This window comes from Centruroides sculpturatus, unplaced genomic scaffold (genome assembly GCF_000671375.1).
Source record: "Centruroides sculpturatus isolate CEXI.00-Female unplaced genomic scaffold, Cexi_2.0 scaffold1420, whole genome shotgun sequence".
Classification (NCBI taxonomy): Eukaryota; Metazoa; Arthropoda; class Arachnida; order Scorpiones; family Buthidae; genus Centruroides; species Centruroides sculpturatus.
In genome coordinates this window covers 79,934-94,675 of record NW_019385553.1, presented here as the reverse complement: position 1 = coordinate 94,675, position 14,742 = coordinate 79,934, and the positions used below count along the sequence as shown (strand labels likewise).

Below are 14,742 nucleotides of genomic sequence, written 5' to 3'. Positions count from 1 at the left end.
AAACGTCTTGAAAAATCCCCAAAAATGTTGGGGATTTTTCTATATGCATGGATGTTTATGTGTATGGGAACACAGTTTTGTTCACCCATTTTAAAATTTAATAACTCCTGTTTCTTTTGTCGAAAATTTCTGAAATTTTACAGGGAAGTTTGTGTATTAGGAGCATTGGTGCTATTAAATTTTGGTGATTAAATTCGAGAGGATGGAGAGATGAGGATCGTGTCATCTCTCGAGTAGGGTCGGTTTATTGGAAGTAAATGAATAAATAAAATATACGATATAACGAAACTCTGAATAACGGACACTAATAGGACATAAAAACTGGCCGTTCGGAAAAATTATATGGATAGGGTCAGGTTTAGACTTATTACAACAATATTCTATAACATAGAAAAGCGCTTTTCTTCGAAATAGTGGTTCAAGCTATGTTAGTAATTAGTATAGTGCAGGGGTCAGCAGTTTGTCAAGTGAGAAGAGTCAAATTATCATGAAAACAGGATAAGAAAAATACCAGAGAGTCGCATGTTAATTTAAATGTGCGAAATACGACACACGACAGGGACGCCTCTAGTGGACGTTTTTGGCATAACGTTACACGGATGGGCGGACACGCGTTCAATGTGTTATATATATAGATATTCTTCAAATGCTACCACTCTTATGCGACTCATATTGATCAACGCTAGTGTGGTCATGTGCGGACGGCGTACGAGTCGAAGTTTGTTCGGCGGCTCTATCTCATAAATTCATAAGTTATAAGGCTGTGGTGAAATGAGGAGAGGTGAAATTGGAGTTTATGTCCGAAGAGCCGCATGCGGCTCGCGAGCCGCTAATTCCTACCCCTGGTATAGTGGATCCTAGTTAAAAGTGACTCTGCTATTCTATCGAATAGTGTGCCAAGCTACAATATTGAAGAGGTCTTCGCTATTAATAAGACCAAAATTATACATGAATAGTCTTATGTAATAAGGAAACGTCACATGTGTATATAGTAGTAGTAGTATATATAGTTATAGTAGATATCACATAATTTTTTCTTAAAGACGGAACTAGGCCCTAAGTTGTATCCTGTATTTAGCTTAGGTGTAAATTCAGTTGTGAATGTAAAATATAAAATTAAAATCAATAGGAAACTTTTGTACGATTTTAAATATAAATTAATAATTTTATATACAATGTCTCAATAAAACAATAAATATAGGTTAATAAATTGTAATGTAATCTCCATTCCTTCCCCTAACAATTAGGTACGACAATAGCAATGAAGGACGTGTTAGAAAAATATATACAGTACAATATATTAATATTGTAATTCAATGTTTGTTGATAACTGTTAAACAAGCAAGTGATTATGATGTAATTTTACAATATTTTTGTTATGAACTTTCCATTCAATATGCTGAACTTATTTTTAAATAAATAACAATCAAGTTATTAGCATAACCAAGGGTACAGGTGTCCTGGTCCCCTTACCTTTATAAATAAATTAAACGAAGAAAAACTCAATCAAGGATAAAGATTTGAATGTGACAAATGCACTTATACATATGTATACACAACATTTAAAAATTTACTTTCATTCACAGTGGTACTGTGGGTGAATATAGGTTTGCGTCTTCTATAAGGACCTTACTATCGTTTCTATTTGCTCTATTGAATCAGCTTTGAGAGAGGTGAGATGGGGCACGAGTTAGACACAAGTGTGGGACCTCATCCTTATTCAAAAATTATGAAAATTATACAGTAAAATTAATAAAATAAAATAAAACAGATTTTTCATCTTTCACCGGAAAAATTTTCAATTATTATCGCTTTCATATCAATTGTTTTACACAAATAAATAAACTTTGAGGTCTCTTTATGTCCCGGGCCTTAACGAAGTTGTTCTGATACTGATTTTCTTCGATAATATACAGATCATCAATACAGCGAAATGCCTGTATGGATCTGTTAATAAAAATATTATTCTGTACAATCTGTACAACATCGTAAACATAAAATATTTAAGAAAATTTAAATTTACTTTAATAAACATAAGTGAAATAATGCTTGTTATTTCAAGAAATATAAAATTAAATTTAGGAATTCTAATTATTTCACAAGCTTCACGTATTTAACCTTAAGACATCGCTTAATGTTAAGTGGTACACCTTGACCTCCTTTACAGCTGTCATTATGTTAATGCAAATGAAGATTTTAAATTATATTAGAAATTATAACTTTTAAAATTTTATTTTATTGATAAATAAAAGAATTTATATTTTAATTATTATTATTATTATTTTTTCTTTCAAGCTCAAATTTGTCCACAACCTGCGATACCATTATACGCGACGGTGGCACTTTCTAACGAAAATATAACAGCAGGGACCGCTGCTACTTATACGTGTGATGATGGCTATCAATTATTTGGGTGAGTATAATATATTTAAAATTATTTTCTAATTATTGATATAAACATACCAAAATTGTTCTTTTTCTTTTGAATTTTTTTTCTATTTTGTGGGCCTCAAAGGGCCTTTATCGTGACCATTATAAGTTCGGACGGGATCATAAAGGGGTGGATAATATGGGATGGAACCAAATCACGAATTTAGCAAATGATTGGATCAGGGCTTATAATTTCCATTACAAAATATTCTCACCTGTTAATTAGGTGAATTATTTTGTCGTTAATATCTGAAAACGACGATCTAAAATAGTTTTTCACGATTTTGTCCTTGGATCATTGATGGTTTCGAAAATTCCTGAAGGCCAAGGTCTACCTACACGTTGTTGACATCCATCTGTTCCTACCATAAGGCCGCACTTTAAGAATAACCCATATTCTTATTAATGAAACAATACTCCATACCGTGTTATGTATTGTAATATATCAGTTTTATGATATCAGAATCCAAAATAACAAAGTATATTAATTAGAGCAGATTCTAGATTTTAATCTAATCAAGAACCTGTGGGATAAACTGGTTTGTTTGTTTGTTGGTATTCGACAACGCGACACGTGGGCGACCTATCGAGGGGAAAGTCTACTGGGAGGACTTTATATGGGAAACTGGCCCCTGTTACAAACGTGAAGAAAACCCGGAAAACTTCACGTGGCCAGCCCGTTGGCCGGGGGGGGCGAACGGGTTGGCCACGTGGCACTCTTACTAGTATTCAATGATGTTATCCATTCAGCCGGGATTAACTGGAGTCGAGTGAATGAGAGAAGGAGCCGATAAAAGGACAATGATAATCTTAATAGCTTTTATAATCTTAATTTAATGATAATCATCTTTTAAATTTGTCTTTTTATTTCTGGCTCTTTCTGCTCTGTGGATACTAAGAGGACCTTATTTTTATACGGATTATACCCATTGTGGGCTCAATCAGATCATAGGAATTATCTTCAATTTATTAATTATAGTTATTTCAGAATTAAATATATTAAAATTGAAGTAAAATTTAATTAAAATTATTTTATTTTCTATAAGAGTTCTTAGAAACATTACCATTCTAAAGATAACTTGCGTATCTTTCAAAGAATTCATTATTCTATAAATAGAAAAGATTCTTTTGTCTACGCTTTTATAACATTTATTACCGTATTTTTCGGATAATTTGACACGATTTATTCTTAGAAAATAAATCAATAAATTGCTTTCAAAAGAAATTTTTATGAATATCCTTCATTTAGAATCAATGCAACAACTTGAGAATTTCCCCAATGCTTAAGAAGAATGCATTTCAGTTGCTCTTAATTTTTTTTTATAAGTGAACAATTATTCATTTGAATAAAAAATAATCTCATGTTTGAATTATTTAAAATAATAGAATAATAATAATATTATTATTATGAGCCATGATCATTCAATCAAAAATGGATGTAAGAAGGACTAGCTTATAATAATGTTTTATTAAAACAAAATTATATTTAAAATGAAATATAAAATGTCAATAAAAATTCAATAGATACGTAGAATTTCAATATTTTTTCCAGAATTTTAATTTTCTCAAATGTGGATGATCTTACAAGTGTAAACTCTCAGTATAAAATTACCATCAATATATAAGAAATATTAAATATACTTTGGAGCAGTGTTTTGGGGTGTATTGCTTGTATCGAATTTATAAATGGGGCCGGATATACACATAGCAAAACAGGACTTCGCTTAAGGCCACCCTCTTTTAAATTTATTATTGTTAAATTTATTGTGGGACTTCTTGTATATTACAATTTAAGACAACAGCAAGGATAATTCATCTCTAGAAGCTTCTTATAAGTCTAAAATACAGTATTGATTATTAATTAGTCGAATAATTACTTTTTGTATCTTTTCTCATTGTTTCTTTTTGTATTTCTTGATAATTTGACACGACTTTTCTTAGAAGTTTATCAGTAAAATATCATAAATGTACATACAAAAGAATTTCTTATATTTATAAAATAACGGATTATTCGTAAGATAAGAAGCATTATTACTTTCCCCAGCTGTTGTTACAGAGGGGAAAATATTGTAATCGTGTCATAGTTGACCCTCCTGGTCTTTTAAAATCTCGACGTTTTGCGACCCCCTGAATCCAAAAAAGTAAAAAAAAAAAAATTATTATTTCAGACAATAAAAGTATACGTTTTATTAATTTATTAATAATGTAACACATATAATGGCAGATATTTTTTTGATATAAACTTATTATTTTATTTCATTTCTCTTAACTTTTCATTAAAAGAAAGAGAAATTTTACTTTAAAAAGCAAGTAAAATTCCCATTTTATTGTTAAAAAGTGACAATATAATATCGAAAGAAAAATTTGCATAAACGATTTTTTAGAATGTCATAATATATATAAATTTAAAACAAATTTAAAAAATAGATTATTAAATGATTGATGTGTGCGTATAATACAGAGACTGAATTCATATATTAGGATACTTGTATGTGTAGTAATATACGATATACTTTGCACATATTGCTATTTCTGTGCGTATCTATTTGTGTATATTGCGTAATACTTGTGTATTGTTTGTCAGCGAAATTTGTTTACAAAGATTTAGGAGATTCCTACTTTATTGCTTACAAGTAATATAATAAGAATTCCTTATTGTTTAATTAATCTAACGTCGAGAAATGCAAAAAATTGGGTTTTTTCCCTCTATATGTATGGATATTAGTGTGTGTGAGGGGCACAACTTTGTTCACCCACTTTGAAGTTTCATAACTCCTGTGTCTTTTGTCGAAAATTTCTGAAATTTTGCAGGGAGGTTTATATATTAGAGGCATTGATGCTGTTAAATTTTGATGGTTAAAGGTTAAAGGAGTAAATAGATAGAAGGAATCGTACGTTATATCTCTAGTGGGTTCGGACTTAGCCTAATGAATATTTTACTCGTTATTAGCACTTACAATTTTTTTTTTAAACTCAAAACTAAATTTTTTTGCTATTTTATAATAAGATAATTTAGTAAAAACTTTTTATAACAGATGGCGCCACAGACAATTTTAACTTTTTGCCTGGAAAGTTACGCATCTCGTTGCTGGATTTTTTAAAATTTATTTTATTTTTCCAAGAACTGAAATCGTATAGAACAGCCACATCCGCTACTATTTAAAATTTATGAATATTATATCGAAATTATTGAATTATTCCTTTATTTTAATCAATGCCTTTATTAATAATTACAGTGAGAGTCATTTTAATATAAAAACAGTAAAAATGAATGCACACTTATGAGGTAATTAATGACATTCTTGTAATAAATCAATTTACATACACATACATATAGGTTATGTTTATTCTTGTGCATACAATGTGTATATGTGCTCGTATATCTGCCTATATACTGTTTTTACTGTATTGCAATACTTACTACAAGATTATAAACAGAAATTTTGTTGTATTAGCATTTCCAGTCTTTTGCTATCGTAAAGTACAGTAACAGAGTAGACTTGTTAATGTGCTTAATACAATCAAACTTCGATTCAACGTCATCATTTGTTCGTAATGAAAGTGACACTAAATCGAGTGTGCCGCTAAATTAAAGCATCTCATGCGATAAGAATTACATATAAGTTAGTAATGAGATCTACACTCAAGTTTGAGTTTGGGATTTTTAAAATCACGTGATTTTGGTAATAATGCTACTGTTTTCAGTTCGAAATCGTATATTTAGTAATTCACACAATGAGTTTCTATTTATTATTTATGGAGGAAATTCGTTCAGTATTTATTAGTGATTTACTAAGAGACTTTAAGACGACGTTATATCGAAGTTTGACTGTATTTTTAAAAGAAATATATTACATTTGACCATTGAAAGTGCGTTAGAGAGCCCATAACTAGAATTTATTCTTTTTAAAAAGTACAGAAATTATATATACACAATAACTTAGTAAGAATTTGACGTATGAAATCATACACAGTAAACCCCAAACAATGTGAGTGATACGTTTCTCATTATAAGGGGATGTTTCGCAGTTTTTTATCGCGTTATGCGGGGGCTACCTTATTTGTAAAATTATAAGGGATATTCTCATGTTCGTGTCAAATCCTTTTGTTTTCTAAGCATGTAATTAGAATAGATTTGATGTAATTTTCGTTTTATTTTTTATGTATTTTTTGTCTCCGCTCGAAGTAATAACTCCTAATTCTATGCTTAAACGTATCCCTGATGTCGTGACAGATATAATATGGAATCACGACAAATTTTAAATTGCAGAACGGGATGTGTTGGATTATAAGCAGAAACCTATTTGTATACAGGAATTTATAACAGGATTTAAGCTCTGTTTAAAGCGACTGATAAGACATTTATTTATTATTTATTTAGAAATAATAATATAAATTTTATACATTTTTAATCACAATTAATAAATTAGTTATTTTATATAATTTAATTACCGTTTCTAGTGTCATTTGCTTATAGTTTACATCTATCCAATTATAGTAAGTTGTAAAGAAGTTTCTGAGTAACTGTTTTCTTTCAATAATATTTTAATAATTAATTTAATTTATTTTTGAATTTTAAAAGTCAAACAGTAGAATTTGGTTGGTTCCCTTCTACCAAGTTGTTGGGTGGAGAACTTCATCTTATCGGATTCAAACCCGGATCCACCGCAAAAAATCATGGGAAAATCGGATTCGAATCTGTCTCAGACTTCTCCCCATAACTTCAGGGTGTCGTTCTTCATCACTCGCCCGAGCTGAGTGATCCCATTGTGAGTCAACCCCGCCCATAAGGTTTAGATTGGTTTGATGGAATATGGCAATGCAACACAGGCAGTCTGCCAAGGGAGATGCCTCCCGGTCTTTGGAAAACTGGCTCCTATTTAGGTCTTAGACACGTAAAGAAATCTGTAAAACTCCATAGGACCATCCCGTTAGTGAGGTGCAAACTCACGACCAGTATTCAGTGGTTAATCCACTCAGCCACTTCCTTAAGGAGAAAAATTGTGAAGAAATCACTTAGTAAGTGGGCTTATTGAGAGGCACTAGAACTTATTTATATATCTTAAGCTGTTTTCGAATTAATTAATTAATCATTCCCGCTAAAGTACAGTTAATTAATTAACCTATAGTCTAAGTGGATTGCATAATAATCAACTCATAAACTTAGTAAGTTTAGTCTAATTCATTAAAAGAACAAAAAATAGTAAAAAATATATTAAATATAAAATTTATGCAATGGCCCCGAGTGAAAATTGTCTTACGAAAGGATTAAAAAACGATATTTTACTTTTTTGACCTTGTTAAAGAACTAAATGTTTTCTCTAAAAATAAGGTTAAGATTAAACCTGTTTTTGTAAAAAAATTTAAAAAAGTAAATGTATTTCTTAACTTTTTAATCACTATCAAATTCTTTCTTTGCATCTTGATTAGCAAACGTAGTGTACCGGAAAGCTAATTAAAATTCATGTCCTTATTCAATAAAAACTTCCAAATTATCTTTTCTTTATCATTAAAAATAGAATATTTTGTATCTTTTTATCAGAATATAGAGGTGAAATTTAGACATTTTGAAAAAACAAAACTTTATTGACAATTAACTCAACAATGATTACAGTTCAATCTTGTAGATCAGGGATGGCCAACACGTAGACCGCGGTCGACCGGTCGACCGCAAAGGTTTTGAAAGTAGCCCGCGAAGCTAAAGTTGAACAATTTACTTTCACTTAAATTAAAAATCTTAATTCGATAATTTATTCTTACAATAATAGACTGTCTGTGCAACGTACCCATACTGTTTGTATTTATCCCGATGAACAATGCAAATAAACGTTAACGCATGCGCATATAAAAATCCTAAAATTGTTTGCCCATATTCATAGTCGCCCTCAGACTATATTTTACCAATAAAGTAGCCCCTAAGGGATAAAAGTTTGGCCACACCTGTTGTAGATAATCAACATCAATATCAGTCATATCTCGCTACCTTTGTTGCAAACTTTCAATCCCTTGATCATGACTGGTGTCTTTGAACTGTATATTGGCAATATTGTTCTGGGCTTTAAGAAATTTCCAACCCAGACTGGTCAACTTCTCCATCTTTGCTGTATGTGCCGGCGTGTTGTCGTGATGGTATCGGACTTTGTCAGGTTTTAAATGAAGTTCTTTAATCACGGAACATTCAAGTTGTTATGCTAACTCTCTGGTGGTCAACCATGGATTATCATCTATTAGTTGCAAGAAAACGTCGTCATCAATGATGGAATTGATGCCTGGATGAAGTTCAAACCAGAAATCTGTATCCTTCAATTTCTTGAACTAATTGTAGTAGGTGTGCCTGTTGACTGTGTCCTCGTCAAATGACTTGCAGATGAGATCGTGAGGTTACGTTTTGGCCATTTTTGAAGTGATAGAACAACAGCATGCGAATCTGTTCTTTCAAAAGATTCATATTGTAATGAAATGCTCTTTGGTTACTCTATTTATATACCCACATCGAACATTTTAGAACATTTTTTCCATATCTAAAGTTCACCTTTTCGAATGAAGAAACTGACTGTATTGAGAAAAGTTCTAGAGAAGAAGAAGAAAATTTTTATTAGATTGCAACTTAATACAATTTAAGCTGTGTTTTTAATATCACTCATTATACTTAGTTTAGCTTCTTTTACATTCGAATAATAATAGCCGTACTTTTTTATTTTATAAATACGATTACTCCAAATTTACGAGTACCGTGCAATACATTTGAGGATTAAAAAATGAAGAGCAATGATCATAAATCTGCTGTTCACTATAACTCGTCTATAAAAATACATAATAGACTTTATGTAGAAACTATTATACATTCCCGACTTCTCTTCCTATAATTTATTTTATTTATTCGAATCTATTTCTTTTGATATTATTTCCATTTTCACACACCAATGAAGTACATTGCTCTCGAGATAAACTATCGATATTATGTGCTGAGAAACAGTGAACAAAGGAATCTGTATCTAAATTCTTTCATGTATGGATGGATAATTTTCCTATTGATATTCATGAAGAATATACGATTGTATAAGAGAATATATATTAAGTAACATCTTGTTCTAAGAAACATTTTCCTAGATCTCTCTCACTGATATTTATTATTATATTCAAAGTCGAAGCATCAAAGTATGAAGATGAAAGCAATCTAATTTATATGATTTTTTTTCAATTTTTACTTTAAAAAATCTAACAGAAAAATATAAAAGATGGCCCGAAAGTCGGTTTACTGTTTAAGTTTATGTACTTTGAATTATCATCATTACCATCACAAATAACTTTGGACTTAATCTTCAATAAGGATGGCCCAAAAGTCAGTTGATCGTACAGTCGACCCCCCTGTAACACTGTTGATTTTTCCGTTTTATATGAATTCCATGTTGTACGAGTCACTTAGCTTTTACAAATACGTATGCCGGTTTGTGAACGGCTCACGTATTTGTAAAATCTAAGTGACTCATACAACATGAAATTCATATAAAACGGAAAAATCAATAGTGTTATAGAGGGGTCGACTGTATTTCGTTTTGTGTGAACAAATTTTCTTGTTTTCCCCCCTATTATTTGTAAAGAAGTTTCTGAGTAACTGTTTTCTTTCAATAATATTTTAATAATTAATTTAATTTATTTTTGAATTTTAAAAGTCAAACAGTAGAATTTGGTTGGTTCCCTTCTACCAAGTTGTTGGGTGGAGAACTTCATCTTATCGGATTCAAACCCGGATCCACCGCAAAAAATCATGGGAAAATCGGATTCGAATCTGTCTCAGACTTCTCTCCATAACTTCAGGGTGTCGTTCTTCATCACTCGCCCGAGATGAGTGATCCCATTGTGAGTCAACCCCGCCCATAAGGTTTAGATTGGTTTGATGGAATATGGCAATGCAACACAGGCAGTCTGCCAAGGGAGATGCCTCCCGGTCTTTGGAAAACTGGCTCCTATTTAGGTCTTAGACACGTAAAGAAATCTGTAAAACTCCATAGGACCATCCCGTTAGTGAGGTGCAAACTCACGACCAGTATTCAGTGGTTAATCCACTCAGCCACTTCCTTAAGGAGAAAAATTGTGAAGAAATCACTTAGTAAGTGGGCTTATTGAGAGGCACTAGAACTTATTTATATATCTTAAGCTGTTTTCGAATTAATTAATTAATCATTCCCGCTAAAGTACAGTTAATTAATTAACCTATAGTCTAAGTGGATTGCATAATAATCAACTCATAAACTTAGTAAGTTTAGTCTAATTCATTAAAAGAACAAAAAATAGTAAAAAATATATTAAATATAAAATTTATGCAATGGCCCCGAGTGAAAATTGTCTTACGAAAGGATTAAAAAACGATATTTTACTTTTTTGACCTTGTTAAAGAACTAAATGTTTTCTCTAAAAATAAGGTTAAGATTAAACCTGTTTTTGTAAAAAAATTTAAAAAAGTAAATGTATTTCTTAACTTTTTAATCACTATCAAATTCTTTCTTTGCATCTTGATTAGCAAACGTAGTGTACCGGAAAGCTAATTAAAATTCATGTCCTTATTCAATAAAAACTTCCAAATTATCTTTTCTTTATCATTAAAAATAGAATATTTTGTATCTTTTTATCAGAATATAGAGGTGAAATTTAGACATTTTGAAAAAACAAAACTTTATTGACAATTAACTCAACAATGATTACAGTTCAATCTTGTAGATCAGGGATGGCCAACACGTAGACCGCGGTCGACCGGTCGACCGCAAAGGTTTTGAAAGTAGCCCGCGAAGCTAAAGTTGAACAATTTACTTTCACTTAAATTAAAAATCTTAATTCGATAATTTATTCTTACAATAATAGACTGTCTGTGCAACGTACCCATACTGTTTGTATTTATCCCGATGAACAATGCAAATAAACGTTAACGCATGCGCATATAAAAATCCTAAAATTGTTTGCCCATATTCATAGTCGCCCTCAGACTATATTTTACCAATAAAGTAGCCCCTAAGGGATAAAAGTTTGGCCACACCTGTTGTAGATAATCAACATCAATATCAGTCATATCTCGCTACCTTTGTTGCAAACTTTCAATCCCTTGATCATGACTGGTGTCTTTGAACTGTATATTGGCAATATTGTTCTGGGCTTTAAGAAATTTCCAACCCAGACTGGTCAACTTCTCCATCTTTGCTGTATGTGCCGGCGTGTTGTCGTGATGGTATCGGACTTTGTCAGGTTTTAAATGAAGTTCTTTAATCACGGAACATTCAAGTTGTTATGCTAACTCTCTGGTGGTCAACCATGGATTATCATCTATTAGTTGCAAGAAAACGTCGTCATCAATGATGGAATTGATGCCTGGATGAAGTTCAAACCAGAAATCTGTATCCTTCAATTTCTTGAACTAATTGTAGTAGGTGTGCCTGTTGACTGTGTCCTCGTCAAATGACTTGCAGATGAGATCGTGAGGTTACGTTTTGGCCATTTTTGAAGTGATAGAACAACAGCATGCGAATCTGTTCTTTCAAAAGATTCATATTGTAATGAAATGCTCTTTGGTTACTCTATTTATATACCCACATCGAACATTTTAGAACATTTTTTCCATATCTAAAGTTCACCTTTTCGAATGAAGAAACTGACTGTATTGAGAAAAGTTCTAGAGAAGAAGAAGAAAATTTTTATTAGATTGCAACTTAATACAATTTAAGCTGTGTTTTTAATATCACTCATTATACTTAGTTTAGCTTCTTTTACATTCGAATAATAATAGCCGTACTTTTTTATTTTATAAATACGATTACTCCAAATTTACGAGTACCGTGCAATACATTTGAGGATTAAAAAATGAAGAGCAATGATCATAAATCTGCTGTTCACTATAACTCGTCTATAAAAATACATAATAGACTTTATGTAGAAACTATTATACATTCCCGACTTCTCTTCCTATAATTTATTTTATTTATTCGAATCTATTTCTTTTGATATTATTTCCATTTTCACACACCAATGAAGTACATTGCTCTCGAGATAAACTATCGATATTATGTGCTGAGAAACAGTGAACAAAGGAATCTGTATCTAAATTCTTTCATGTATGGATGGATAATTTTCCTATTGATATTCATGAAGAATATACGATTGTATAAGAGAATATATATTAAGTAACATCTTGTTCTAAGAAACATTTTCCTAGATCTCTCTCACTGATATTTATTATTATATTCAAAGTCGAAGCATCAAAGTATGAAGATGAAAGCAATCTAATTTATATGATTTTTTTTCAATTTTTACTTTAAAAAATCTAACAGAAAAATATAAAAGATGGCCCGAAAGTCGGTTTACTGTTTAAGTTTATGTACTTTGAATTATCATCATTACCATCACAAATAACTTTGGACTTAATCTTCAATAAGGATGGCCCAAAAGTCAGTTGATCGTACAGTCGACCCCCCTGTAACACTGTTGATTTTTCCGTTTTATATGAATTCCATGTTGTACGAGTCACTTAGCTTTTACAAATACGTATGCCGGTTTGTGAACGGCTCACGTATTTGTAAAATCTAAGTGACTCATACAACATGAAATTCATATAAAACGGAAAAATCAATAGTGTTATAGAGGGGTCGACTGTATTTCGTTTTGTGTGAACAAATTTTCTTGTTTTCCCCCCTATTATTTGACTTTTAATTGTTAAAATTTGACGAAATAAATAAGAAATACATTTACCAAAAAATATTCTTAATACACAAGAAAGATGACAGAATAAATGATTTGTAATAAGTCTCTGAGGCCCCATAAATGTGGGGCCATTTGACCTTGTCCTCTCAATGCTACCTTTTAACTGTATCCAGGCTCTACCACACCACAGCAGTAAAAATTGATCTATTCCTTTTGTATAGTTTATATATAACGTGAAATACCTTGTCCCTCTTGTGGTAGTGTCTCCTGTTACGTCATCACGTATAAAATTGGTCAGGCCCTATTTTTAACGAATTAATGTGAGTTTATACTATTTGAGCGTTATTAAAAACAGATAAATAAGTTATTTTAACTTTAATTTTTTAAATAACTTATTATACATTATGATTAGATGATGTAATTTTGATTTTATTCTCGTTTTTACTGTTGAAAGTTTAAAAAAAATATACTTAAAATTATAATTAAAGATTGAATGAGATAAATGGAAAAAAGGAAGTGTTACACCCTTTTATCACATTATACAGTTTGATCGTAAAATTATGCAGCACTTTGCGTTACGTATCAATGCTCGAGTGAATAACCTTTCCTTCAACTTGATTCACTTCGTCTAAGGTAATAGTAATAAGAAGAATTTTGAAGCCATTTTATGCCAAATTTAATAAGCTATCAAAGTAGATAAAATTCTGCAATAAAAATAATATAACACGCTACATAAAAATAACTAATTATTCATTTACCTAAGACATTGATATTCATTTTTTTAAAATTATATTTATCTAGCCAAAGCAGCATGACTTGTGGAGCTGATGGTAAATGGTCTGGTGAACTTCCGTATTGTGGTAAGTATCATTTTCATAAAACGTAATTTATAATCGACAAAAAGTCTTCATTTATATAAATAATCGATTAAGAGTTCATTCGTTTCATTCAAACATGTTTATCACATAAATTTACAATTAAATTTCCGTANCAGTATATACTGAAAGATTAAATCTCTAGATTTTTTAAAACTTTACTTGTCTAAAAATTTTAATTTTAGAACTTAAAAATGGTAAAAACTGAAAAGATTATTTTGATATCTTTTTACCTGAAGAACAAGTGTTTGCTTATCTTTAAAATAAAATAAAATACAGTAAAATTATGCCACGAAACCAGTTATCAGTTTCGAATTGGCTATACATTTATTTTCTTAACAAATAAATAAATCAGTTGTACTGAAAAGAAAAGGTAATACAATTTTCAATTTTTACTGTTTTCTACTCTAAAATTAATATTATTCTTTCTCAGAAGGAAAATATGACGATCAGTCAAAAAAATGAACCACCAAGATTTTACATTTTTGGACTCTGAACCTCGAAACGTCTTGAAAAATCCCCAAAAATGTTGGGGATTTTTTTATATGGGTGACGGTTGTGGGTGGATTTTGATCACTAGCGCGTTATCCTATGGCCAAAAAGGGCAATTGTCTGGGTTCCCCACCAGCAGGGGCCCCAAATTTAGGCTTCAGATATGGTCCAAATTTAAATTTGAGCCACATCTGGAGACTCTAGATTGCTAGTATAGCATAGGCGTTATATGGATGTTTATGTGTATGGGGAACACAGT

General features: G+C 30.9%; 1 protein-coding gene across 1 annotated transcript in view; it reads left to right on the top strand.

Moving 5' to 3' along the window:
* The window catches only part of LOC111640078 (C4b-binding protein beta chain-like), a 51,957-nt gene that overhangs the window by 30,138 nt on the left and 7,077 nt on the right, over positions 1-14,742 (top strand). Inside the window, exons 2-3 of the mRNA XM_023386079.1 lie at positions 2,296-2,413; positions 13,918-13,976. Of these exons, the coding sequence (XP_023241847.1) occupies positions 2,296-2,413; positions 13,918-13,976 (177 nt within the window). The remainder of the gene's footprint in view (positions 1-2,295; positions 2,414-13,917; positions 13,977-14,742) is intronic.